Below are 24,630 nucleotides of genomic sequence, written 5' to 3'. Positions count from 1 at the left end.
TATCCTCCAGATGATGAAGGCATAAATGAGTGAATGAACACATTGATTAGTCTTCCTGTAAATAGTTTGGCTCCTCATCACTCCTCAGTGATTTTTACAAGGTAAGTACTTTTTTTTTTTTTTTTTTTTTTTTTTTTTACCTTCTGGAAGGTGAGCCTAAGCATACATAGCTATTATATAGCTGTCACAGGAAAGGCTGTATTCCCAAGGATCCTCGTCACTGATGAGCTTATTTGACAAATGGCAAAATGTAGGATTAATTCCAAAAATACTCTGTGGTAGTAGATCACATTTTCATTTTACAAAATGATAATAGCAGTATATGCTTTTCTGTGACAGCTTCTAAAAATATAATGGAGCAAAACTATTTGAGGAGGAGGTTTTATGATTGCTCCAGAAGCAGACAGATTCTAATTATGACCAAGATCCTACTACCTGGAAGCAACTGGCCTCAATTGTGTTACATGAAATGAGTTACTCTGCTAACAAAGATTTTTTTTTTAGATTGATTGATTGATTGGAGAGTGCACATGGACAGGGGGCAGAGGGAGAAGCAGACTCCCCACTGAGCAGGGAACCTGATGCAGGGCTCTATCCCAGGACCCCAGGATCATAACCTGAGCCAAAAGCAGACACCCAAACAACTGAGCCACCCAGGCACCCCCAGAGATCTTTTTGAAGTGCTGGAAGCCCAGAGTAACCACCAAAGCCATGCAATGAAGACCATATGTAATGAGGAACAAACACATCATGGCAGGAATCCTCATATGCAGCACACCCTCCTAAGGATGAGGCTGTGAATGACACATCAGTGTGGGTTTCTGCTGGAGAGTACACGCATGATGCAGACCCCAGTGAGGCTGTCCCTGCTCCCCAATCCCCTCTATGCGGCTGGACTGAGACCAAGCCTTTTCCTGGGTTCTGTGTGGCATTACTGTTTCCTTAGAGTAAACCAACCCTTTTAAGTTAAGCTAGCTTAGGTCCTTATAACTCAAAGTCTTAATTACTATAGAGTATGGAAATTATCTGTGTTCAAAATGCATGTCAGACTTTCAGTATTTTCCAGGACTATAAACATCAAGGTAAAACCTGGATGCAAAATCTCACCATCAGCAGCAATCTTGCCTCCTTTCTGAACAGTTCTCAGGGCATCACACAGTCTGGCCAAGAAAAGCAAGTCAACTAGAATTGATTTCAACCTCCTCAGTCCTTTCTCTTACCAAGTCCCAGGGCACTTCCTGAGCCAAGGCTGCTCCTCAGTGGTCTCAGAGTCCATCCCACGAGGGTCCTCATTGGCTTCCTCTCCTCTCTTTAGCTGTTAGCATCTTGCTACCCATTGGGGTCTATCCACACCCACCGAAGCTCATAGCAAGACGGGGGAGAGAAAAGCCGTGCCCCACCTGTCCTTGCCACAGCTGAAAACAGACTCTTAAGTCCTGTTCCCTTCTCAGGATAGGGATGTTCTTTAGGGGACCTTGGCTGAGAGAGTTGTTTGGCTCCATTTTGGTTTGCAGGCTGGTAGCCTTCTAACCACCAATTTGCATTAATTGATTTACAAATGGAGAGGAGGCCAGGAAGGAAGTGCAGATGCCTACAGGAGGGATGAGGGTGACAGAAAAGAGAGATGGAACAGACAGGAGAACATCAGGACCCTAATTCTTCCTCTCAGATCAAGTGCAAACCCTATAGAGCTACACTGTCAATAAGGTAGCCTTTAGCCACATGTGGCAATATAATCTTATGTTTAAATTAGTTAAAATTACATAAATTCAACTGCTTGGGGATCCCTGGGTGGCTCAGTGGTTTAGCACCTACCTTTGGCCCAGGGCACGATCCTGGAGTCCCAGGATCGAGTCCCACATCAGGCTCCTGACATGGAGCCTGCTCCATGTGTCTCTGCCTCTCTCTCTCTCTCTCTCTCTCTCTCTCTCTCTCTCATAAATAAATAAATAAATAAATAAATAAATAAATAAATAAATAAATCTTTTTAAAAAAATTTCAACTCCTTGATTGTACCTGCCACATTTCAAATGCTCGATACCTATCTGTGGCTAGTGACTATCATATTAGACAGTGCAGATATAGAATATTTCCATCCTGGCAGAAAGTCCCACTGCACAGAGTAGCTATAGAGAAAGTAGAATCCTCCCTATTTCTACCTACAATGCAGCATGGCCAAGGCAGTAAAAACTGAAGAGAGCAAAACCAGATCAGGGGCTTATAGCCTCAGAATTGCCAGGATGCAGCCCCTAAGCTGGGTAGCAATGTTTCAGAGGGCCCCCACCAGTAGGAGCAATGATTGGGCATCAGCCCCAAGTGACCACTCAAGAAATAGACATCCACAAGGGGTAGAGCAGAGAGACTTGAGCAATCTGGGTGTAGCACACACGAGCAATCCCAGGGATTCTCTAGGGAGACTTTGACTGCCTATGTCAGCTCGTGTGGTAAGCAAGCAAATTCGGGGTATCAATATTAATAGTCACTTCATTTGATTTCCTTGTCCAGTGGGTAATTTGGAAGACACAGAGTATTCCTACCACTTATGGAGAGATGATAGTAATAAATATGGGGAATTTCAAAGAGTATAGAGTCTCGACCCTGGTCTACAATCTTGTGCCTTTCTGAGAGAGGAACCAGAAGACCCTGAGGTGTTCCCATCCTTTGCTTGTGCTGTGAAGATGGGGGCTGCCCACATCTCCCTTTGTTTTGAGCCAGACTCAAGCTGTAATCAAGCACTTTAAGGTAGATAGCTATAGGTTTCCCTACCTTGTATCCTATTTCCTGTTCTGTTAGAAGGAGCACCTTGATTTTCCTTTGAGGAGTCCTCTCTTTCCACATGGGATTCATGTGGATACAATGCCCAAACCTGGTCAATCAACATATCATATCCCATTGCCCAGCCTCAGGGACAAGTTTAGAGGTGGACATATGGCCAAGCCAGGCCAAGAACTATGAATATCAGTCCAGAATTTTTGGTGGATTTGCTGAATGAGGCCCTCTTTCCCCCACTGGTAAAATGGTAAGCTGATAACATATCCAATACGGAGACCACTTTGCCACCATTTGTGAAGAGCTTTCTCACCCAGAGGACAACAAAAATAACAGGTGGAAAGAGACAATCTTGGTGTCATTGAGTCCTGGCTCTGGTTGTGCTTTTCAGCCAAAAGCTCCCATTACTACCCATTTCACTTAAACCAACTAGACTAGACTTCTGCACCTAAGAAATTGCTTAGGTGCCTGAGGCAATGTCATTCTTAGAAAGGGTGGGGCAGCGAATAAACAGAACACCCAAGCTAAGAATCAGAAAACCTGGGTGCAGTCCCTCATCCATCTCCCACTGGCCATGTGACCTTGGGTAAATACTGAACTCTTGGGACCCATGTGCTTTGTCTGTCAAATGATAAGAGCAGCTACCTTGGGTGCCTGGGTGGCTCAGTCAGTTAAGCGTCTGCCTTCAGTTCAGGTCATGATCTTGGGGTCGTAGGACTGGGTCTGCTTCTCCCTCTCCTTCTGCCCCTCCTCCCATTCATGCTTTCTCTCTCTCTTTCTCTCAAATAAATAAAATCTTAAAAAAAAAAAAGAAGAAAGAAAGAAGAAAGGAAGGAAGGAAGGAAGGAAGGAAGGAAGGAAGGAAGGAAGGAAGGAAGGAAGAAAGAAAGAAAGAAAGAAAGAAAGAAAGAAAGAAAGAAAGAAAGAAAGAAAGAAAAAGAAAAAAGAAAAAAAGAAAAAGAAAGAGCACTGCCTTGAAGAGGGGGATTATAGAATTAGTACTCAAGTATATAAGTCCCCATGACATAGTAGATGCCCAATAAATATTTATTGAGTGAATGAATGAATCCAAACTGTATTTTCTACTGGTCAAACAAATAGACTAACTGCAAAGTCTTTCATTGAAACCATTCAGGTAATAAAGAGCTGACTCATGACGTTTATACTGTCAAAATAACTCATGATGAGTAAGTTTACACCAATGACAAAATAGAGATTCTTAGTTTTTCTGATGTTCATTTTCTAATTCACACGAAGCATGAAAACACATTTATTAAGACCCTTTTATGCTCTGAGGCACGATGGTAGGTATTTTATGTGTTACTGCATTGAATCCTTACCACAACCCATGAGGTACACTTTGCTAGCACTTTAGCATCAGAGAATTTGGTTCAGAAAAGAGAATATGGCTCAAGGTCATGTAGTAAGCAGGCAGCCGGGCCAAGGTTGGATCCAGGGCTCATTCTAAAGCACCTGCTCTTGCCTATTCTTACATCCTTCCTCTGTTGGCTGCCTCCACTCAGTAGAAGATCAGTGCTTTAATTATAAACTACAGCAGCAACTATCCAACCAATTAATAGCTAGATTCTTTCTTCTCCCAGCCCCAGGCAACAGAGGGGACAGGATGAGAGGGGGGTAGCACTAAAATTATCTCGTTGGGTCCAGAAGCATCATCTATGGGAAAGAGCAGCAGTTGGTCACTCACTTGCTCATTAGCTAACATTCATCGAACACCTCCTGCATTTACAGCTGCTGGTGGCTGCTCCCCATGGCTTTTGAAACCCAGCCTTGATTCTCCAAAACATTTGTGACTCAGAGTAGATGAACATCTGATTGAATGGGAAGGCCCCAAGTCAACAGCCTAATGGAGGAGCCAGTCAGATTGCCACATGCGCTCATGCTTGGGGTCCTCTGCCGACCACTGTAACACAACAACGTTCAACACCATGGCTGCTCAGGTGGGCTCCCAGGCTCATGGGAGCAAACACCAAAGGGGGTGACAGCTTCTCTTAGAGCCTCTACCAACTATTGCCAAAGCTAAAAATATAAGACAAAATGGTATCGCTCTAGGGAATAGCTCTAGGGACCGAGTCCAAGCTACATGCCAAATTCTTCCTCACACACCATTTCTGAGAATTGCAAGAAGAAAACAACTTTAATAATGAACTAGTGAACATTTGTTTGTTTGTTGTAATGGTTGTTAATAATGTATTTTCCAACATGGAAGCAAAAACAGAGGGAAAATAGTTGCTTACGTGGCCTTGGAATCTTTGGTGAAGAAGACACATTCTCGTTTCTTAAAATTTGCTTGAATAAAATTCACCAAGTCCTTTGGAGAAAGAACATTGGACAGCATATGACTAATTTATTCTCACCCATTGCTGTTATTAACGAATACTAAATATGATCTACACTTACTTCAAAGGTTTCCAGAATTTACCGCATAGTCATAGCACCAAGCATCCGTTCATGCTTTTAGAATACCACAACAGTTTTTAAAAGAGACATACATTTAAATGTTTATAACTAAATGCAAATTTTTCTGAAAGTTAACTTGGCGTTATCTTGTAATAAATGTCATGACACACATACAAATTATGTTTTTCCATCTCTAGGACGACCAAGGGAATGTAAGCATTTGTTGGTAGTTTAGCATAAATAATGGATCAAAGCAGATTCTTTCCCCTTACACTTGCTTTTCAAAAGAAAACATATTCCAAAGACTCCTTCAAGGATTGTGTTTGCTCCCCCATGGACAAGGTGGTAAGGCATATCCGGGACCTCATTCTGATAAACAACCACAAGTTTCTATACACCAAAGGCTTCCCTTTAGATGGAAAAGCAAACTATTTGGAAAGAGATGAAGAATACGTTGAAAAAAAAAAAAAAACTACACTCCTCCAGGACTGGTAGATAGACTATAGAAAAGGACTGGAGGGATCCCTGGGTGGCGCAGCGGTTTGGCGCCTGCCTTTGGCCCAGGGCGCGATCCTGGAGACCCGGGATTGAATCCCACGTCGGGCTCCCGGTGCATGGAGCCTGCTTCTCCCTCTGCCTGTGTCTCTGCCTCTCTCTCTCTCTCTCTCTGTGTGACTATAATTAATAAAAAATAAAAAAAATCTTTAAAAAAAATAAATAAAAATAAAATAAAATAAAAATAAAAAAAAAAAGGACTGGAAATCATTAACAATAGCCCAGATGATCTAAGGGGGAAATGACAAAAGGCATGAGCATGCATCAAATAAAAGAAGACACACACACAAAAAAAAAAAAAGAAGACACAAAAATAACCCATAAATGTGTGCAGAGAGGCTCACCCTCACCGGTAATGAAGCAAGTGTGAAGGAAAACCAGTGTGACTTCCCATCACACACCCACCAGGTTGGAAAAATCAAAAAGGCAGCTGATGCCAAATGTGGATGAAGGGTGAGGTAGTGGGGCCGCACGCCCATGCGGGGTGGGTGAGTAAACTGGTATGACCACTCTGGAAAACTGTCTACCGTGGCCAGTGAAGTCATCCCCCTAAAAATTGTCCCCTGTGGAGAGAGAAGTCGGTTTGTCCCATGAACAGCGCACAAGCTCAGAGTGCCTGGCAATGGGTTGTCAGCCGTACAGGGATTGTTGCCCCGGCGAGGTGGGGTTGGCACTCCAAACCCCCTTCCCTCAGGTCGTTGAGTTCTCAAACAACTTCATGCAAGTTTAGCCTCCCAAGTTAGGCCACTGGCATCAAAGTTAGCCTTGACTCCTTATCCCCGACAGCGAAGCTGCCACCAGCTGCCCCTAAACTGGGCAAGCAGTCTCAAAGAATAAAATCCACAGTGCATTTCGCGGTCTGCCTCCTGCTACCCGCACCCCTTCATTCTGAGACATCAGAGAAACAGTGATGCCTCCTCTTCCTGGCTCTTTGGACAAAAGTTATCCCATAATCCTGTGTCTTAAACCCAGGCCCCCCGAGGGAGACGTGTCTACCTTCATCCACCTGGCTTCCTCCTAAAAATGTTTCCCAGAGAACCCCCAGCTCACATATCCAAAAATGTCCGCATGGCTCCTAACAGCAAAGCCCAAAAACCCAAATGTTCCCTTTAGGCTGGACAGATGTGCGCCTGACCTAGCGCTGAACAGCAGTGAAGCAGACCAGCAGTTGCTACAGCAATCAGTGTGGACCAATCTCAAAAACATAATGATGAACAGTAACACCAAAAAAATCCACAAAAAAACAAACTCCCAAAAGAATACTTGTAGAATTCCATACATATCAAAACCAGATAAAAGTAAAGAATATATTGTTTAGGGAGATAATATATATATATATATATATATATATATATATATATATATGTACATATTTGTATCTGAATATTCAAATATATTCAAATAATAAACTTATAACTAAAAGCAAGGAATGGGTAATACAAAATGCAGACTCGCGGTCACCTTGGGAGGGGCAGGAGGAAGGGGATGACACCTGGGGCAAGACGGGCCGTCTGGAGTCCTGGTAATATTCTGTTCCTAAGCTGGTGGTGGGTACCAGAGTGTCCGTTTTATTCCTATTCCTGAGGCTGGAAATTTGCACTTGTACATTCTCTTCCACAGACAAGAAAAGTGTGGGATGCAACAGTAATTCTTACACTTACCTGAACACAGGAATTTTAAAAGCCTATGATGCTCCTTGTCCCTCGTAATATTTTCTAACCTCTTAGCTGACGTTAAATCTATTTCACCAAATGAAGAAAACTCAACAGGTGTATAAGCCTGTGAAATCAGTGATCATGGGTGAGCGGTGGTGTCAACACTGCTTTGTTGCTAAAAATTCCCTCTGGAAATGCACTTTGCAGGGGCGTGTGTCCTAGGGAGGAGGGATGCAAACAGGGCCCCGCCCCCAGAAACTGGGGCATCCTTGGGTGGTCTCCGAAGCCCTACCCAGAGACCTGCCAGCACTTCAGAGGGCATGAGTGGGAAATCCATCCAGAAATCCTTTGGGAGCCGCGGAGTGTGGCACAAGAAAGAGTCGGGCTTTGTCTGTCTCCCAGAGGCACCAAAGCCCAAGTCCAAGAACGAGGTGGGAAATTGCCTTTCCTGCCTTCCCTGAGGTCTCTCACTGCCTGAGGCTGGAGGAGAGACCCCCACTGTCTTTGCCCATCATTTGTTTCTTGCAGGACCAGGGCTAAGGTGAGACCAGGTGTCAAATCTAAGGAGGTGGGATCCCTGGGTGGCTCAGTGGTTGAGCATCTGCCTTCGGCCCAGGGCGTGATCCTGGAGACCCAGGATCAAGTCCCTCGTCGGGCTCCCCTTTGAAGAGCCTGCTTCTCCCTCTGCCTGTGTCTCTGCCTCTCTCTGTGTGTCTCTCATGAATAAATAAAAAAAAATATATATATATATATATATATATATATATATATATATATATATATATAGGCGCTCTGTGTGGATGGGTGAGGGCAGGAGCAGCACCTGAGAGCAGCGCTGCCTTAAATAGGCAATGTGGGAGGCCGTGTTTGGCCCCCTTGTTTGTTTTCTTAGAGTTCACTGGTAGATGACAAAGCCAGCCCCATGTAACCTCCAGCCCGACCTAAACACGGCTGTGCCCAGCACCCCAGAAGCACCCCTCCCAATCCCCTCTCTGTCCTCGTGCCCACGGCGGGCCACCATCCTGACTTCCGACACCGCAGCCCGGAGGCCCTCGGTAGCAGGCTGGAATCTGGCTTCATTTCCTGACAAGCGAGCATATTGGGTCTGCCCGCAGGGTGGGCACGAAGCCAGTGGGACCTGCCCGAGCGGCCCGGCAGGGACAGGGATGGGGAAGCGGGGCCATGGAAGGCAGAGGCCCTGCCGGCACCCAGGAAGGAAAAGGCCCCTGCCAGCACCCAGGAAGGAAGAGGCCCCTGCCAGCACCCAGGAAGGAAGAGGCCCCTGCCAGCACCCAGCAAGGAAAAGGCTCTGCCGGCACCCAGGAAGGAAAAGGCTCTGCTGGCACCCAGGAAGGAAGAGGCCCCTGCCAGCACCCAGGAAGGAAAAGGCCCTGCCGGCACCCAGGAAGGAAGAGGCCCCTGCTGGCACCCAGGAAAGCAGAGGGCCCCTGCTGGCACCCAGGAAGCACGACGGGCATGTCCCCACATCCACTGGGCAGTGTGGGTGCTGGCTTGGAACCGGAGACAGGGACGCCCAGGAGAAGGAGCTGTGGCTGCAGGGACATGTGAGGACCCGAACCGAGACCCAGCCGCAGAGTCAGGGAGCAGGGTGCTGAGTCCACGGGACCCACAGCGACACACCAGGCACCGAGCCGTAGAATGAGCGTTGATGGGGCGATACCGTGAATTTCGGGAGGGCCAGCCAACCAGTGCATCATGTCACCATGTGTTAAATAAAACCGTTTAAAATAAGGCGGCTGGAAGAACACAGAGGAGAGGAAGCTTCCACCCTTGCCCAGGACAACCGCAGGACACACCACCACACGGTGAGGTACGATCTCTTTCAAGAAGCAGCGTGGGTTCCCCCAAGTGACATAAGGGCCAGAGCGATGCTCTCTGGCAGCGCCGCCCCGGACTCACGCTTTCGCTGTAGGACACGTCGGTGCTCCGAGACGTGCTGGAGTACAGGGTCCGGGTGCTGTCCAGCGTGCCGTTCCTTCTGTTCCTCATGCTGAGCCTGGCCCCCTCGAAGGACATCTCTCCTGTGGAGAACGCGGAGGGGTGGGGTGGGGGGGCTGGTGGTTAGTTTGAGTCACAAACAGTAAGAGGGCTTGTCTCGTCCTATGGTCTCACTCATACGGGGAATATAAGAAGTAGTGAAAAGGATTATAGGGGAAAGGAGGGGAACTGAGTGGGAAAAATTAGAGAGGGAGACAAACCATGAGAGATTACTAACTCTGGGAAACTCAAAGGGTTGTGGAAGGGGAGGTGGATGGGGGCCTGGGGTGACTGGGTGATGGGCACTGAGGAGGGCATTTGATAGGATGAGCACTGGGGGGTTAGACTGTATGTTGGCAAATCGAACTTCAATAAAAACAAATTTTTTTTAAAAAAATTTTTAAAAGCCTTGTCTCCTGCTCCACCCCAGAGCCCCCACCCCCACCAGTAACTGCACCCCTGCCCTGCTCTTCTGGCCTCATCCCCTCTCATCCTCCAGGACCTCCCTGAGCCAACAGCACCGGCACCGGGCCCTCCAGGTGTCCCCCTCCCAGGCGGGTTCCTGCCTCTCAGACCACCATGCTTGGGAGGTTCCCAATAGCTCCTTCCAGTTTAAGGGATCTGGAGTAAAGGGAACGTAAAGAACAAACCCTAACAACGGCTTTTGTCACCTAGAGGAAGGGACAGACTCTGAGAAGAATCCTGGCTCTGGTCCACCCCATGGTGACAGGGCTCCAGAGCCTGGGTGTCCAGGTCACCATGAAACTCAGAGCCAACATTTGGGCCCCAGGGACACCCAGCAATTCCCTCTCAGGCCTAGCAGGAGGCTGTTAACCCTGGGTGTGGACGATGCAGAAGCGTCGGCCCCCACGGGGAGACTTCCAGGGCTGGCCCTGCTCTCCCCACGCTCAGACCCTCCATCCCAACCTGCAGGGGCACCCTCAGACCCATAGCCCAGGCGTCAGACGAAAACCACCAGTGGCTACTCGGTCCCCATCCCTGCATCGACCGGCAGACACAGTAAACACGACGTTTCTAGAACAAAAACATCATCTTTCCCGGTCTCCCTGGGTCTCCTCTTCTGGTGCCAAGCTCCACCAGCTACCTGTGACAGTGCTGCAGTACGCCACATCCAAGAGCCCGTCTCTCCAGTGGCCCCCAGCTGTCCCCAGGGTCCCACCCTCTGTTTGGAACTCTCTTCCCCAGATGCCCACCCTCTGGACCTCATGTTTTCACCACTTCTCTATGGAGCAGGGGGTGCTCTGTGACACCCCAGGCGGGGGCACGTCCCGGTGACTGGTCCTGTGGACCTCCACTCTCCACCCAGCCGCCAGAGCCCTGTTTGTTTAATGATCTGTTTGGCTTCTGGACCAGCTCTATCTTGTTCAGCACCATCTTCCCAGGCCTGGCGAGGTGCACAGAGTAGATCTATACAACTACTTACTGAGTGAGTAATTTTAAAAAATAAATAGCACCCCCTCCCAAACCCTAAATCCTCCTCCAGCTTTCAAATTGCTTCCGCATAGCATGTGGAAAGGCCCAGACCTTGCTCACCGACACGTTCCTGACCCCCAGCCCAGGAGCTCTGATTTATCCGTCTACACTGCCCGCCCCGCCTCGGGCAGCCTCAAAACTCTCCCACCCCCACAGAGACTGGACACTTCTTTGAAACCCACTCAGAACAGCTGGTACAGGCTGTTTAAAACAATGAGTGCTTCTTTACTTCTCTCCCCAGACATTTCACAGAGAGGCTCAGAGTATTAATTGGTACTTTACATACATTATTGTAAAACCACAGATCAATCCTGCAAGGTATCTTACTCTGATCCCCATACAGCAAATTGCTTCTAAGTAGGGCCCCAACGGTCAGGAAGGGATTTCATTTGCCTCACAATGAGAAACTGCTTTGTTTCATTGCAATGGGAACAGGTGTATTTTTGCTTTTTAATCATATAAACGGGCAAGTCACGTGAGATGTGCAGTCAGCTGCCCTGTTCTGACGTGTCAAGCGCCTAGATGAGGTATTCGTTTCCAACTGCTTTTCTGAGGCCAGTTGATATTCAGGTTGACTGATTAGGAGTTTGGGCCTTCTGTAGGACGTCTTACCTAACAGGTGCTCCAGGTGAGCATCCGCCATCTGAACACCACCAGGAGTTAACAGCATGTATGACAGAGGAGATGGGGCATTGGGAGAAGGGATATAGGAACGAAGGCCATGGGCAAAGGTCAGAAGAGGCCACAGGGGAGGGCCTGGAGAGTGAAAAGAGAAGATCCACAGCCTACCTCCCCCAGGAACCTCGGGAAACAATGGGTGAATTGGATAGGACCATAGCCAGGAGGGGAGGACGGAGTGAAAGCCACATCAGGTAGGGGCTTCTGGGTGGCTCAGTCAGTTGGGTGTCAGACTCGGTTTCAGCTCAAGTCATGATCCCTGGGTCCTGGGATCGAGCCCTGCATCAGGCTCCGCACTCAGCAGGAAGTCTGCTTAAAATTCCCTCTGCCCCTTCCCCTACCCTCCTCTCTCTCTCTCTCTCTCTCTCTCTCTCAAATGAATGAATAAATCTTTAAAGAAAAAAAAAAAAAGAACATCACAGCAAGGAGAAACCAGTCAATGCATTCAGTGCTAAGGAAAGATAATGAAGTCATATTACCAGGCCAAACAATACAAAACCCAGAAGAAAAAAATAGGCTAAGGGCTAAAATCCAAATCCACCTCAGAGGGAACACAGATTGCTAATGAACATGAAAACAGACAAGCGACCCTTGTCATAAAAGCCCAACAACGAGAGACCGAGAGGAGGTGTTTTCAGACAATATTGTTTGATGTTGGGAAGAAGGTGATGAAGCAGACACTTCCAGACAACTGAGTGGGGGTGGAAACCATTTTACAGCCTGCAAAGCAACTGGGCAATGATGTAGCAAGGCACTTAAATATTGACGACCAAGTGAACTGGCTTTGGAAACCCTAGATAAAAGAAATAGAAACACAAAAAAAGTTGTATCGAAAAGCTGTTCATTGCTGAGTTCTTTCTAATAGGAACACTTGGAAACAACCTAAATTTCCATTAATAGACCATTCCACCCAAAAGAAGTGAAAGGGTGGTGCCATTAAGGGGAGAAATCATTAAAGCATGGAGAAATCATTATGATTCGTTGCAAGTAGAAAAAGAAAAAGCAAGAGGCGAGGAATCCTGGTGGTTAGGAGCTCAGGCTTCACAGACAGGGGTTTGGGTGAAGCAGTAGAGCTACAAAACTTGAGTGTGTCTTTCCCCCCTTGGCTCCTTATAAAGGTGGCTCAGCCGCCCACAGGAGGGGCGGCTCCAGCTGTAGGGAAGATAACTGCCTCATGGATAATGTGTAGAAGGCACCCAGGACAATACACCAGGAGTAAATACACCAAAATGCTAACCACTATATGCTAACGTGGGGGGGGTGGGGGATGGTGAGTAATTCTTTTTTTTTTTCAATTCTTTTTTTTTTTTTTTTTTACTTTGTTACATTTAACAAAATTAAATGCATCGCTTGTGTAATCTGGAAAGTATACTTGATAAATAAGATGAGCATCTAGAGGCTGGGCAAGGGGAAGATAACTAGTGACGATGGCAACGGTATTTCAGCAATGGGGGTTGTGTAGACAACCAGTGTAGACAACTCGTGTGGACCTTCCCTCCACAGAGGCACATGGGAGGAAGGTCCGACAGCTGATTTGTTGGGTCTTATTTCAATCTTGTGAGAAGAAAACTAGAGGACAGAGAGCGATAAAAGCACAGGGCAAAAAAAAAAAAAAAAAAAGAAAAAAGAAAAAAAAAGCACAGGGCAGATGTGTCCCTTATAAGAATAACAAAGCGTGGGGCAGAAGGGCTTCATGGGGCAGGGAGGAGTGCAGAAGTGATCCCCCCTACAGTCACTGATCAAAGACAGATAACCAATTGAAGATCAAAGGAAAAGAGAGCCAACAATAACATAACAAATACTGATGAGAAACTTGGATTGTCTTTCCCTCTCACATCATATGATCCAAAATCCTTCCTGGACAAGGAACTGGTTGATTGATGTTCCTACCCCAGCACCTTGGTCCTACCTGGCCTGCCTGACTGACTCCAGAGAAGAAACGGGGACAGCACACAGGTGGTTGGGGCTTCACACAACAGCCAAGTCTAGAGTGTGGTTTTAAAAGGGGGCCTTTGAGGGCACCTGGGTGGCTCAGTTGGTTGAGCACCTGATTCTTGGTTTTGCCTCAGGTCCTGATCTCAGGGTCATGACATGGAGCCCTGTATTGGGCCCCAGGCTGTGTACGGAGCGTGCTTGGAATTCTCTCTCTCTCTCTCTCTCTCTAAAAATAAATAAATAAATTTTTTTTAAAGTTAAAAATTTTAAAAATAAAATAAAATAAAAGGGGGTCTTCGAGGGACACCTGGGTGGCTTAGTCAGTTAAGCGTACAATTCTTAGTTTCAGCTCAGGTCACAATCTCAGGATCGTGGGGAGATTGCTAAAGTTTTACTATCCTCTCCCTCTGCTCCTCCCCTCCACGTTCTCTCTCTCTCTCTCTCTTTCTCTCTCTCGTTCTCTCTCTCTCTTTATTTCTCTCTCCTTCTCAAATAAAAAAAGAAATCCTAAAACATAATAAAAAAATTTTTAAAGAGGGTCCTTAGGGCCTCCCTGCTGAGAGGGGCTCAGGGACCCCTTCCCACATCAGTGGGAGCAGTCCTGCCTTCATCATATTCATGCATCCAAGATCCTAGAAGGTGGCCTCTGAGGAAGTTTCTGCTGCCAAAGAGCAGCCTGAAACATCTACTCTACTCTGCTCTGCACACCTGCTCCCATCTCCTACCTGCACAGGCAGATGGGGGACGTCTGGAGCCTTAGTCTCTTGGATTGGATAAGAGCGCCACTATTGTCATTGAAGAAAAATAGGTTTATAGATGGCTTACCAAGCTCCTAAGGTGATGGATTTATTCATGACAACCCCAACAGAGTTGGAGTTTCACACACAACTTGGGAAATAAGATTGCATGACTCCAAAACAACAACACAATGTAACATGATACAGCATTCGATAACCACCATCTATGGTCTTGAAGCCTCTCCAGAGTTACTACTGGGATACTACTTCTCTCTGTGGATCAGATTTGCAGTATTTGGCATTCACATGAAAGAGGCACCGGCATTCCACCCATTTGGAGGTCACTGGAGTAATGATGCTTAAAAGTATGTGTTTCAAGTCTAGGACCATCCCCTTATTTTCTCTTTAACTCTGAGTGTATTTCTCTAAATGAATGGAACTCTCAACTAGAAGTTGGAAAAGCCGGTCAAGAAAATGAGAGCCTGTAGCATGGATGGACCTCCCCTGATAGACTCCACCAGTAAGCTGGCGGGAATGCAAACTGGTGCAGCCGCTCTGAAAAACGGAGGCTCCTCAAAAAGTTGAAAATAGAGCTACTCTATGACCCAGCAATTGCACTACTAAGATTTAACCAAAGGATACAAACATAGTGATTCAAAGGGGCCCATGCACCCTAATGTCCACAATGGCCAAACTATGGAAAGAGCCCAGATGTCCATCAGCAAGTGAATAGGTAAAGAAGATCTAGTATACACACACACACACACACACATATATATAAGAATATTACTCAGCCATCAAAAAGAATGAAATCTTGCCATTTGCGATGATGTAGTTGGAGCTAGAGAGTATCATGCTAAGTGAAATAAGCTAGTCAGAGAAAGACAAAATGATATAATTTCACTTATATGTGGAATTTAAGAAACAAACAGATGAACCTAGGGGAAGGGAAGTAAAACAAAATAAAATAAAAACAGAGAGGGAGGCAAACCATAAGAGACTCTTAACTCTAGGAAACAAACTGAGGTCGCTAGAGAGAGGAGGTGGGGGATGGGGTAATTGGGTGACAGGCATTAGAGAGGTCATGTGATGTGATGAGCACTGTGTTATATGCAACTGATGAACCACTGACTTCTACCTCTGAAACTAATAATATACTATATGTTAACGAAATTGAATTTAAATTTAAAACATTTTTTTAAAAAATAATCCACCAGTAAAATGACAGCAAGGGCATCTCACAATGTTTAATATCCTATTTGAAGAGGATGATTTCTTGTAGTGCACACACTCAATTCACTGTGCTGTTCTTCTCAAAAATCACGGGGTTGGTGAACACATCAGGAAGGTTCAGGAAACATCACACCACTGGCCAGAGAGTCCAAAGTTCAGGCAAAATCAAAAGACTTGTCAAAATACTCATTTTAATGATGAACAATTCAATGTCAAGAGGAACTTGGATCAGCACACAGAGAAATATCTATTTATATAATCTAGCTTCGAGGGAAAGAAGACTGAAAAAAATAGGTAGAAAAAAACAAAACAACAGCAAGGGCTTGGATTCAGGAAAGGCCAAGCTTGAGGCTGCCCCACAGTGTCGCCCGGTAGATGGTGAGCATCATATAGGACGAACCCACAGCAGCTCAGCACAGTGCCAGGGTGACATGAGCGTCCGTGCTCCTGTCCTTACTAGCAATAGTAGTGTGGGGACTTCATAAGAAGAGTGAATAAGGTGTCGCCGAGAAAGCAAAGTGGCCGAAAAGACTAGTGACTCGTGAGCATCGCCACCTTCTCCCCTTGCCTCCCCCGCCAGGGAAATGTGTTTCATCTGCTCACTCCTGGGGCCCATGTGGAGTGAAAATGGGGAATAGCCTAGAGAAGCTGAATAGATTTACTTTCAAAGGGACGCAGAGAAACAGGAGGAAGAGGGGAGAGATGGTAGGGGTGTGTGAGGAGAGCCGGGCGCGCAGGCTGCCCAGGGCAAAGGGCATGGTACGGCCATGGCAAGATAGGTGGATGGCATCTTCTGGATGTTTTCCTGAGTTCAACCATCCCTATGAGTTCTCTCTCTCCATCTCAGAAGGTGACTACAAAAACAACACGTCCTTGGACCTCAGAGTTTCCACGGGTCAGGAACCTGGGCACAGTCGAGGGGGGATCTCTGCCGTCCGGGTACTGGCCGGAGCTGAGGTCTCATCTTCAAAGTTGGACTAGACAAGGCCCTGCTTCTCAAGCTCACCTGGTTGTCAGCAGGGTCGAGTTCCACGGGTCCTGAGGACCTCGCTGGCTGGTGGCGGGAGGCCCCCCGTGGTTTCTGGCTCCGTGGGCCTCCAGTGTGGCACCTGGTTTGTCAAAGCCTGCCAGCGGATAGGGCAACAGAGAGAATCTGCCACGAGGCAGTCATGGGCTGTGTAACCTAATCATACAAGTGATGTCCCAAGTCACCTTTGCCTTATTCTATTGGTAGAAGCAAGTCGCTAGGTCCCACCCGTCATTCCAGGGGAGGGGACCACACAGGGGCAGGAGCACCAGGAGGACAAGAGAGGGATCAGGGGGGTTCGGGCCTTCTCAGAAGTCCACCTACCACTGGGCCCTTGCATTCATATTCATTTCCAGCGCTCTTGCTCTGACCTGAGTATCTTTTGAATAAAACATTGCACCGAGAGCGGCCTTAAGATTTTTCGATTTTCTCTGGGTCCCACACATGTAAGAATCAAAGCAGGACCCCTAAGGTATCTGATTCAGCAGCAACGCTAAGGAGGCGATCTGAGTAGCTGGAGGAAGCAATGACGGAGCCCACAACAAACCTGACTCTAACGGCACAAAGTCGGCGCTGGGGCAAGTTTGCTCATCTGCCCGCTGCCTTTGGGTCACTCTCTGGGCTACTGTTACCCAACCCCCCCCCACACACACACACACCCATGACAGTCATTGTAATCTAGGATTTTGACCTACCTTGTTATTATCAAGCTATTTTTTTAGATTGTATTTCATGTATGAGAATAATTTTCATTTTCATATTAATTTTATGTCTATGATTTCGACCCTCTTCATGCGTCCCTGGTGTCCCTGCCCAGTGGGAGTCTATTCGCACCTGCCTTGTCCACCCTGGACTCATCTGCCTGCATTAGGAGGAAGACCCTGGGGATGATTTCAGTGGAGTGACTCATAAGACATGTGTGTGAGGAGCTTTTTATTCATGTGAATGTCTTTTTCTGCACGTGGACAACTTGACAACACTTTCCCCCCACGTAGGACCTGTTCCACTCTTCTTAGACTTTTGATCTTATAAAGGAAAACCCGGAGAGCAGCCTCATTGTTATTCTTTCTGTCCAACATTTCTTTGGTTTTCCCCCTTATTCTTAAATGCTAATATTTTTTTTGACTCTTACCAGATAATGACCTAAAATTTTCACTTTGACCATGGGCTCTTTTTACACAGACTCAAGTTTGGTTGTTTTGTTTCGTTGCAGCCCTGGAAAGCTTGCTGTTGTCCTATTACTGTGCTCTGATTACAGCCCATGCTGGGTACGGATGACTCCGGGGAGAGCGTTGTGTCCCCAGTCCTATAATGCGGAGTTGTGACCAAGAGAGAAGAAGGGCGATGCTCAGAAAAGAAGTCTCATGGCCCACCAGTGAAGTGCCTTCCAGAATTGACTCCAGTCCTATTTCTGCAGGAAACTGGCACCCTACTCAGGCACCATCAAGTGACCCAATGTCAAACCAGAGAACATGCTCAGGTGTTCAGTGGACACCAGCCCATGGCACAAGCACCCACCCAGTATGTCATGAGGCTTTGCCCCCGACAAATGCAGCTACTCGGAGCAGCAGTGCCACTCCCTGCTGCAGCCATCACCTGTGGGGCCACGGGGAGCACCCAGAGATGCGTCATGTAAGTGGCAGGCCTTTCAGAAGAAGACAATGGTCCACACAGAGCAGGCCTGAGAGTCAAAAAGTCAACAGAATACATCTTCTTCGCTGGGCCAACGAAAAACATCAGATGTTCCATTCAAAAAAACAAAACAAAACAAAAAACACACACACTGGGTCTCCCGCAGGGCAAAATTAATAGGCTTAGAGATGTTCTGGTGAAATTATTCAAGGTAAGAATAAACACACCATTATACAAACAGCACAGCAGGAAAAAAAAAATGAGGTACAAGAGGGAGGGGAGTAAGGCTGGCATCAAACTCCTGCAAGCTAGAGGATGGAGCATATTTGCATTTCTCCGAGGGAAAAGACTGGATCTAGGAATTGTATCTTCAGCTGCGTGGGGGGCAGAGAGGAACACGTGGGATCTGGGGTGGGGAAGGGGGCCACCCGCATCCACCAAGCGGCTGTGGAAAAAGGGGGCAGGGTCGGGGAGGGTATACGTGGGGATCACGTGGTACTACTTCTTAGCAGTTTAAATTTCTACTTTTTCCTTGGTGGGTGCCCAAAGTTTTGAAGAGACTGACTACAACATTGCTGAGTAGCAAGAGGAGCGCAGAGGGTCCAAGGAGAGGGTAACGCTGGTGACATGAGGAGCTTATAGAAGCTAACTGCACCCAACCCTGGCTGGGCCCCACGCGAAGGCATGAACCGGTCAGGGTCAGGTGCAAGCAGGACCAAACCCAGGCGTCCCCGCTCCCGGCAGCCGCCAGGGCACCTGCATCAGGGGACGGGGTGAGGCGAGATGCGCGGCTCTAAAGGAGCATCTTCCCAGTGATGGAAGCGTTCCAAAGCTTGATGGTGGTGGCGGTTACACAATGTACCCCTGCTAAAAGTGTGTGTGTAAAACCATACACTCACAAATGAGTACATGTGAAACCGGTGAGGAATGCCGGTAAGGTCTGTGGATCACGCCAAAGTCAGTTTTCTGGTTCGGGTGTTAGGCTAGAGCTCCGTGTGGTGTCACCATTGGGGGAAATGGGCAAAGCGTATGTGGGACTTCTCGGTGTTCGTTTTCCAACTTCCTCTGAACATACCATCGTGTCCAAATAATAATTTAAAAGGAAAATAATTCCCGTGTAAAAAGAACCCTGTGCCCCATGGTGGGGGGTCATCCTAGGTGGAACCTGGTGACACCTACACCTACAACCTATGCCTGTTCCCTCTAAAGTCCTGAAGGCAAGTGGAGGGTGCATCCCGAACATAAAGCTCCAGAGAAGGGATTCCAGGGTAGGCCAAGGGATGGGCCCCAGGGTACAGTTACCCGAGAGTCTGGTCAGACTTAGGACTTATTTGTTTAACTGTGTATGATCTTTGCTTTCATATTTTTATCAATATCTCAATTATTTTTATTTATGGTCCTTGCTCTTAAAGATTGCTGATGGATCTGATGAAATTAATGGAGCCCTAGTACCCGCTATGGAGATGGCCTCAGTAAAAATCAAAACCAAAATGGACTTGAATTGCTCTTCACGTTTTCACAAGTTCATAATAAGATCTCAAAGATACTGACTCCTACACACATCAGAAGTTACGGCGTCTCGGATTTCCTACCCATAGAGACACGTGTTCTCTGCACAGACTGAATTTGCTGGGCCCCCAAAAAGTGCTCATCGGCTCTGAGGTGGCCCACAGACTCTGCATCTCTAACAAGTTCCCAGGTGTGGCTGGTGCTTCTGGTCAGGGGACCCCATTTAGAGAACCACTGGGCTCCCCCGGGACCCCGCCAACAGCACCCATGACCCTCTTGTCTCTGGCTGCAATCCCAGGCTCTTCAGAACTTGTAATTGGATCTTTTTAAAACACAGAGCATGTAACTGGGATGCTTTAGAGACCCTATCATATCAGTTTGGCCTTAGTGTGCTTCTGTGGTCACAGCTTGAATTTATGGCCAATGCAGCTCATCCTGCAAGTCCATGAAACACATGTCATCGTGCCGTGAATGGCACCCTAATCCCAGGAATGAATAATGGTCATGTCTTATGTAATGTCCCTTATGTCCCAGGCGCTATGCTCAGCTCTTCGCATGTATGAACCCTCAGTCTTCCTTATTATTTTCCCACTTAAATAGATGAAGAAACCAAGTCACAGAAAGGTTAGACAACTTCCCCAAAGTCACACAGCAGATCAGTAGAGGATACAAGACTCAAACTCACACAGGCTGGTCTGAGAGCCTAGTCCTTAAACATTAAGCTCTTGTGTGCTACTTTAATACCTCTTTGGGAAGAGATAGATTGTCATTTATATTGTATTAGTACACTATTAAAATTTAAATCAAGGAATCAAAACCTGGTTTTGTTGGCCAGGGGAGAGGTTGGCCTAATATTTTTTATTGCTGATGCTCATCAGCAATTTTAAATAATCTAGATATCACCCATTCCCAACGGAATACTCTTACACCCTGTGAGCCCGTTGCAAAAACAAAACCAAAACCAAAAACCAATCTGCTCTGTTACTGTCCAAATATAAGAATGGCATGGGGCACATTTTCGAGAGTACAGCTTACCTGCCTCTCACCACAGTCAAACCAGTCCTGAGATGTCCTTTCCAAGCAGGACATATATCTAAGTCTCCATATGGTAAAGGAGACGGGAGAAGTTTTCCTCACCAAACACTGAAGGAGAGGAATTGTGTGGTTCACGCTCTGAAAGAACGTTCCAAGGGGCCCTACCAAACCACGGCCATCTCCACTCTTTGCTCCCATCAATTATTCATTATAATGGTGAGTATGACACTTGCAGAAGCTCCAAATAGAAATGACACCATCCAGAGAAATCTTCTCAATTCCCATTCTGGCCTGAGCCTGCCGGGGTGCACACAGGAGGGACAATGGACCCTCGAGGGCCTCCCCTGCCTCATTCACCCTGGAGAATTTGTTTCATTACAGGAATTATCCTGCTTTTCTAATTGCCATATTTTTGTCAGCCACATTTTTGAAGTTTGCATTGATAGGTAAAACCCCAATGGTGAAAGCCCCAGGGGAGCCCCCAAAGTCATTTGATCCCAGTGTCTCTCGCCCCAAGAGGACAGGTGAGAGACAGGAAGTGAGTCCCTGCAGCAAATGAGCTGGAAGGTGCTGTTTGCTGTGGGCCCTCCCCATCCCCACCCCCCCAGGATAAGAGGAAAGGCAGGGAGTCCCTAAGTGCCTGGATCCTGTTGTCTTCACAGGTACCAATAACATCAATTCTTAGGCAAGACAAGATGAATAATGGGCGACACCAACTTTGTTCCAAATTTTAAAGAATTACAAATCAAAAGTCACAACCTTGAAAGAAAGCTCCTCACACTCTCGAAACAGCCGAGGAGCTGAAACCCCAACCGTAAGTGTATTTGTATTCTGCTTAAGAATCTTAACTCTGAAGAAGTCAGCATTGGCTATCGCGGCCTCAAAATTAAATAGAAATAAAACCTCTAATTATCCAACCCCCAGTAGTTCCCTTTTGCTTCTAAAGAATACAAGCAGTGAGCGTGTGTCAGAAGCTAAATGTAAAAGTAAGTCAAATATGCTTTTCTTCTTTATCAAAGACTTTTGACTGTCTGAATACATCTTTCTTGATGCTAATTTAGGTTCCATTGTAGTCTTGATTTAAAAAAACAAAAAACAAAAACCTGTTTTGTGATGTCCTCGATAGGTCTGAGAACATAGGATCGCTTTTAGATAGTTGCAGAGTTAAGATGCCAGTGAATCTTTTAATAAGGCTCATTTGAGGACATTTCTGACTCCGTCAATCAGAAAATAAAAGCTGTAATCGTATTTTAAAATCATTCAAAAACCTAGCACAGGCTCCACTTCTAAATAAATCCGAAACAGTACCCTAAAGATCTGTGAACTAGTATTTTGCTTAACCCCACGGCTCCTTGAGAAATTTCACCTTTTGTCTCGGTTTCAAATCTTCCTAGAAAAGCTAAATGATGTCCTTGCCAACCACACTCTATTCACCCTCTATTCTACAAGTTACAACAACGGCAACGTTTATAGAGACGCGAAAAGCAAAAGTCGATAACATACCGGTTGAGGTTTGTGAGGCAGGATTTGCTTTCCCTGGAAAGATCCTGCCGGCCTTCCCTTCTTGCCAGGGAAGAAGGCTTTTATACCGGGAGCTGCCTCAGCCCCGCCCTCCTCCCCGAGGAGGAACAAAAAAATGTAGGCCGAAGACTCTTACAGCCCGGGCTTACGGTAGCAACTTAGGCATCTAAGCTGAGCCACCAATGCCTAACTATGGAACGTGGTATTTTAAACGCTGATAAGGTAAACACAAACTTCCTCCTCTTGCCCGGCCAATCCTCTAGTATTAAGTCATACTAAAATTTAATTTCTACAATTTGCGGCACATCTTAAAAACCACAAGTGAAATAGGAAATGCGCACTATGGAAGGTAATGACAAGATTAATTAATAGATTAAAAGCTTTTAATTGATTAGGAAAAAATCATAAACAGAGGACATTTAATAAATTTTTTTTTCTTCAGATTCTGGTAGCTTTCTCTACACCGACGTGTATTCAGCACTGGGCTAACTGGGCAGGGGTCGGCAGGGGTGGCAGGAAGCCTAATTTATAGTAATTTCCATGATTTCCTTACACTTTGTCTTTATGAATACTCCACTAGCAGAGATGAAGTACTAATCGCCAGGAGGCAACCTTCATTCATTTTCTTTAAATGATGTAGCACAAATACCATTTCAATAGTTTTGTCATAATCAATGCTCCTGGAGTATTGGCTATTCTTTTTTTTTTTTTTTAAGATTTTATTTTTAGGTAATCTCTATACCCAACGTGGAGCTCGAACTCACAACCCTGAGATCGAGAGTGACACACTCTCCCAATGGAGCCAGCCAGGCACCCTGCCTTCTCTTTCTATTATGTATTTATATATGAAGTGTATGCTATCGGCAAGAAGAAAGAGGATAGTGCCATTTAAAAATCGATTATATAGGGACACGTGGGTGGCTCAGTGGGTTAAGCGTCTGACGTCGGCTCAGGTCATGATGTCAGGGTCCTGGGATCCAGCACCTTGTGGGGCTCTGTGCTCCGCAGGGGAGTCTGCTTCTCCCTCTCCCTCTGCTCCTCCCCCTGCTCATGCTCATTTTCTCTCTCAAATAAATAAATAAAATCTTTTTTAAAAAATAATTGACAAAACATAAAATTTGACTACACAGTACAAACAAATGCAAAAGGGTTAGAGGTTAAACATAAGGAAAGTCAAGGGGCAATTTCTTAAAGGCAGAAGGATCTGAAGAAGATCTGAAAGGAGAGACAAGATGCAATTCGTGAGAGTGGCCGCACCTATGGAGAGCATATTCAGTTCAAAGGGAGAAAATCCCTTTGACAAAGAAAGACAAAAATGTTAAGATAGGCCACAAACCCAAATAGTCCAAGGCTCAGGAAAGTCATGGAAATGAATGGAGTGACCAAGTGCAAGGCAATGGTGAAGAGGCGGGGCTGTGGAAAATTGAGAATGACAGGTGCTATGTGTGAAAAGGACCCATGTGAGAAGAGATCTAGCAGGGAATGAGGACAGAATCAGAGAAATCTCAAAATTACTCTTAAAGTGGATCCTAGGACTAAAATTCCGGCACACCTACCATCTCCTTCCCCGTCCCCACACACATACCCAGAGCCCCTGGATTCCGTCCTCTCTTTCATGAGCCTGCAGCCCACACAGCATCCCTCCAGGTATTCTCAGAGATAAAGGCATCAGAAGGTGGGACGAGAAATCTAGTTTGAAAACCAGAAAATGAACTGGAAAGGACTAGAAAGCTAGAAAATTATAGACAAAGTGGACCACGATACGCTATGCAGGGATACTGGTGTGAGGGGTGAGGCCACCATCCCAGGCTGACAGAGAGGAAGCTGATAGCAGAGGGGAAGAGCATGACGGGGGTGAAGCATGGCCTTTCATCAGATGAAACCCTACAGAGCCAGAGAGCACCTTGACTTAGAGCATATTTATAGGGAAAGACTCAAAATTCATTCTGTCAACTGATCGGTGTAGGTTGCAAAACTGAGTGTATGGTTTCATCTTGGGTTTAAGATATGCTTTGAGGGAAGGACCAAAGGATAAGGAGGCTGGGGTAGAGACGGAAGGGGACGGGTGGTGTTTGGGAGAATCCATGCAAAGGTGTCATGACACCGAGGAATAAAGAAAGGTGAGGCTTTGAGTACACAGCTGGGGGCTCAGCTTTGATCTGATGGACAGTCCTTTGTAGGTGAGTTCATAGTGACAGCAAGAGTCACAGCCATGCTGAAGGTCACACGCAGCCTAAACTTGAGGGTTTGCAAGGAGGAGAGTCTCCAGGTGGACACAGTCCCTGTGAGGTCCAGGGAAAGCAGATGCCTCCTGAGAATGATGCGGACAGGTCCAAACTCCAGGCCTGGAAGCTGCGCCTACTGCATGCTTCGTGTCCCAGAATGCTGGATTGAGCCCCTGTTCTGGGCTGAATTGTGTGCCTCACCCCCATCC

General features: G+C 46.5%; 1 protein-coding gene across 2 annotated transcripts in view; it reads right to left on the bottom strand.

Moving 5' to 3' along the window:
• The window catches only part of TRPM8 (transient receptor potential cation channel subfamily M member 8), a 94,907-nt gene extending 72,616 nt beyond the window's left edge, over positions 1 to 22,291 (bottom strand). For both annotated transcript variants that reach the window (XR_012016769.1, XM_072796769.1), the window contains exons 1-3: positions 22,179 to 22,291; positions 9,318 to 9,439; positions 5,025 to 5,098 (exon numbers count right to left, since the gene is read on the bottom strand). Coding sequence is in view for 1 of the 2 variants with exons in the window: in XM_072796769.1 (XP_072652870.1) it covers positions 5,025 to 5,098; positions 9,318 to 9,434 (191 nt within the window). In the remaining variant the exon portion in view is untranslated. The remainder of the gene's footprint in view (positions 1 to 5,024; positions 5,099 to 9,317; positions 9,440 to 22,178) is intronic.
• Positions 22,292 to 24,630: the final 2,339 nt, after the last annotated feature.

This window comes from Canis lupus, chromosome 24 (assembly GCF_048164855.1).
Source record: "Canis lupus baileyi chromosome 24, mCanLup2.hap1, whole genome shotgun sequence".
NCBI classification, from domain to species: Eukaryota; Metazoa; Chordata; class Mammalia; order Carnivora; family Canidae; genus Canis; species Canis lupus.
The sequence above is the reverse complement of the archived record's forward strand: the minus strand, read 5'-3'. Positions and strand labels throughout refer to the sequence as shown.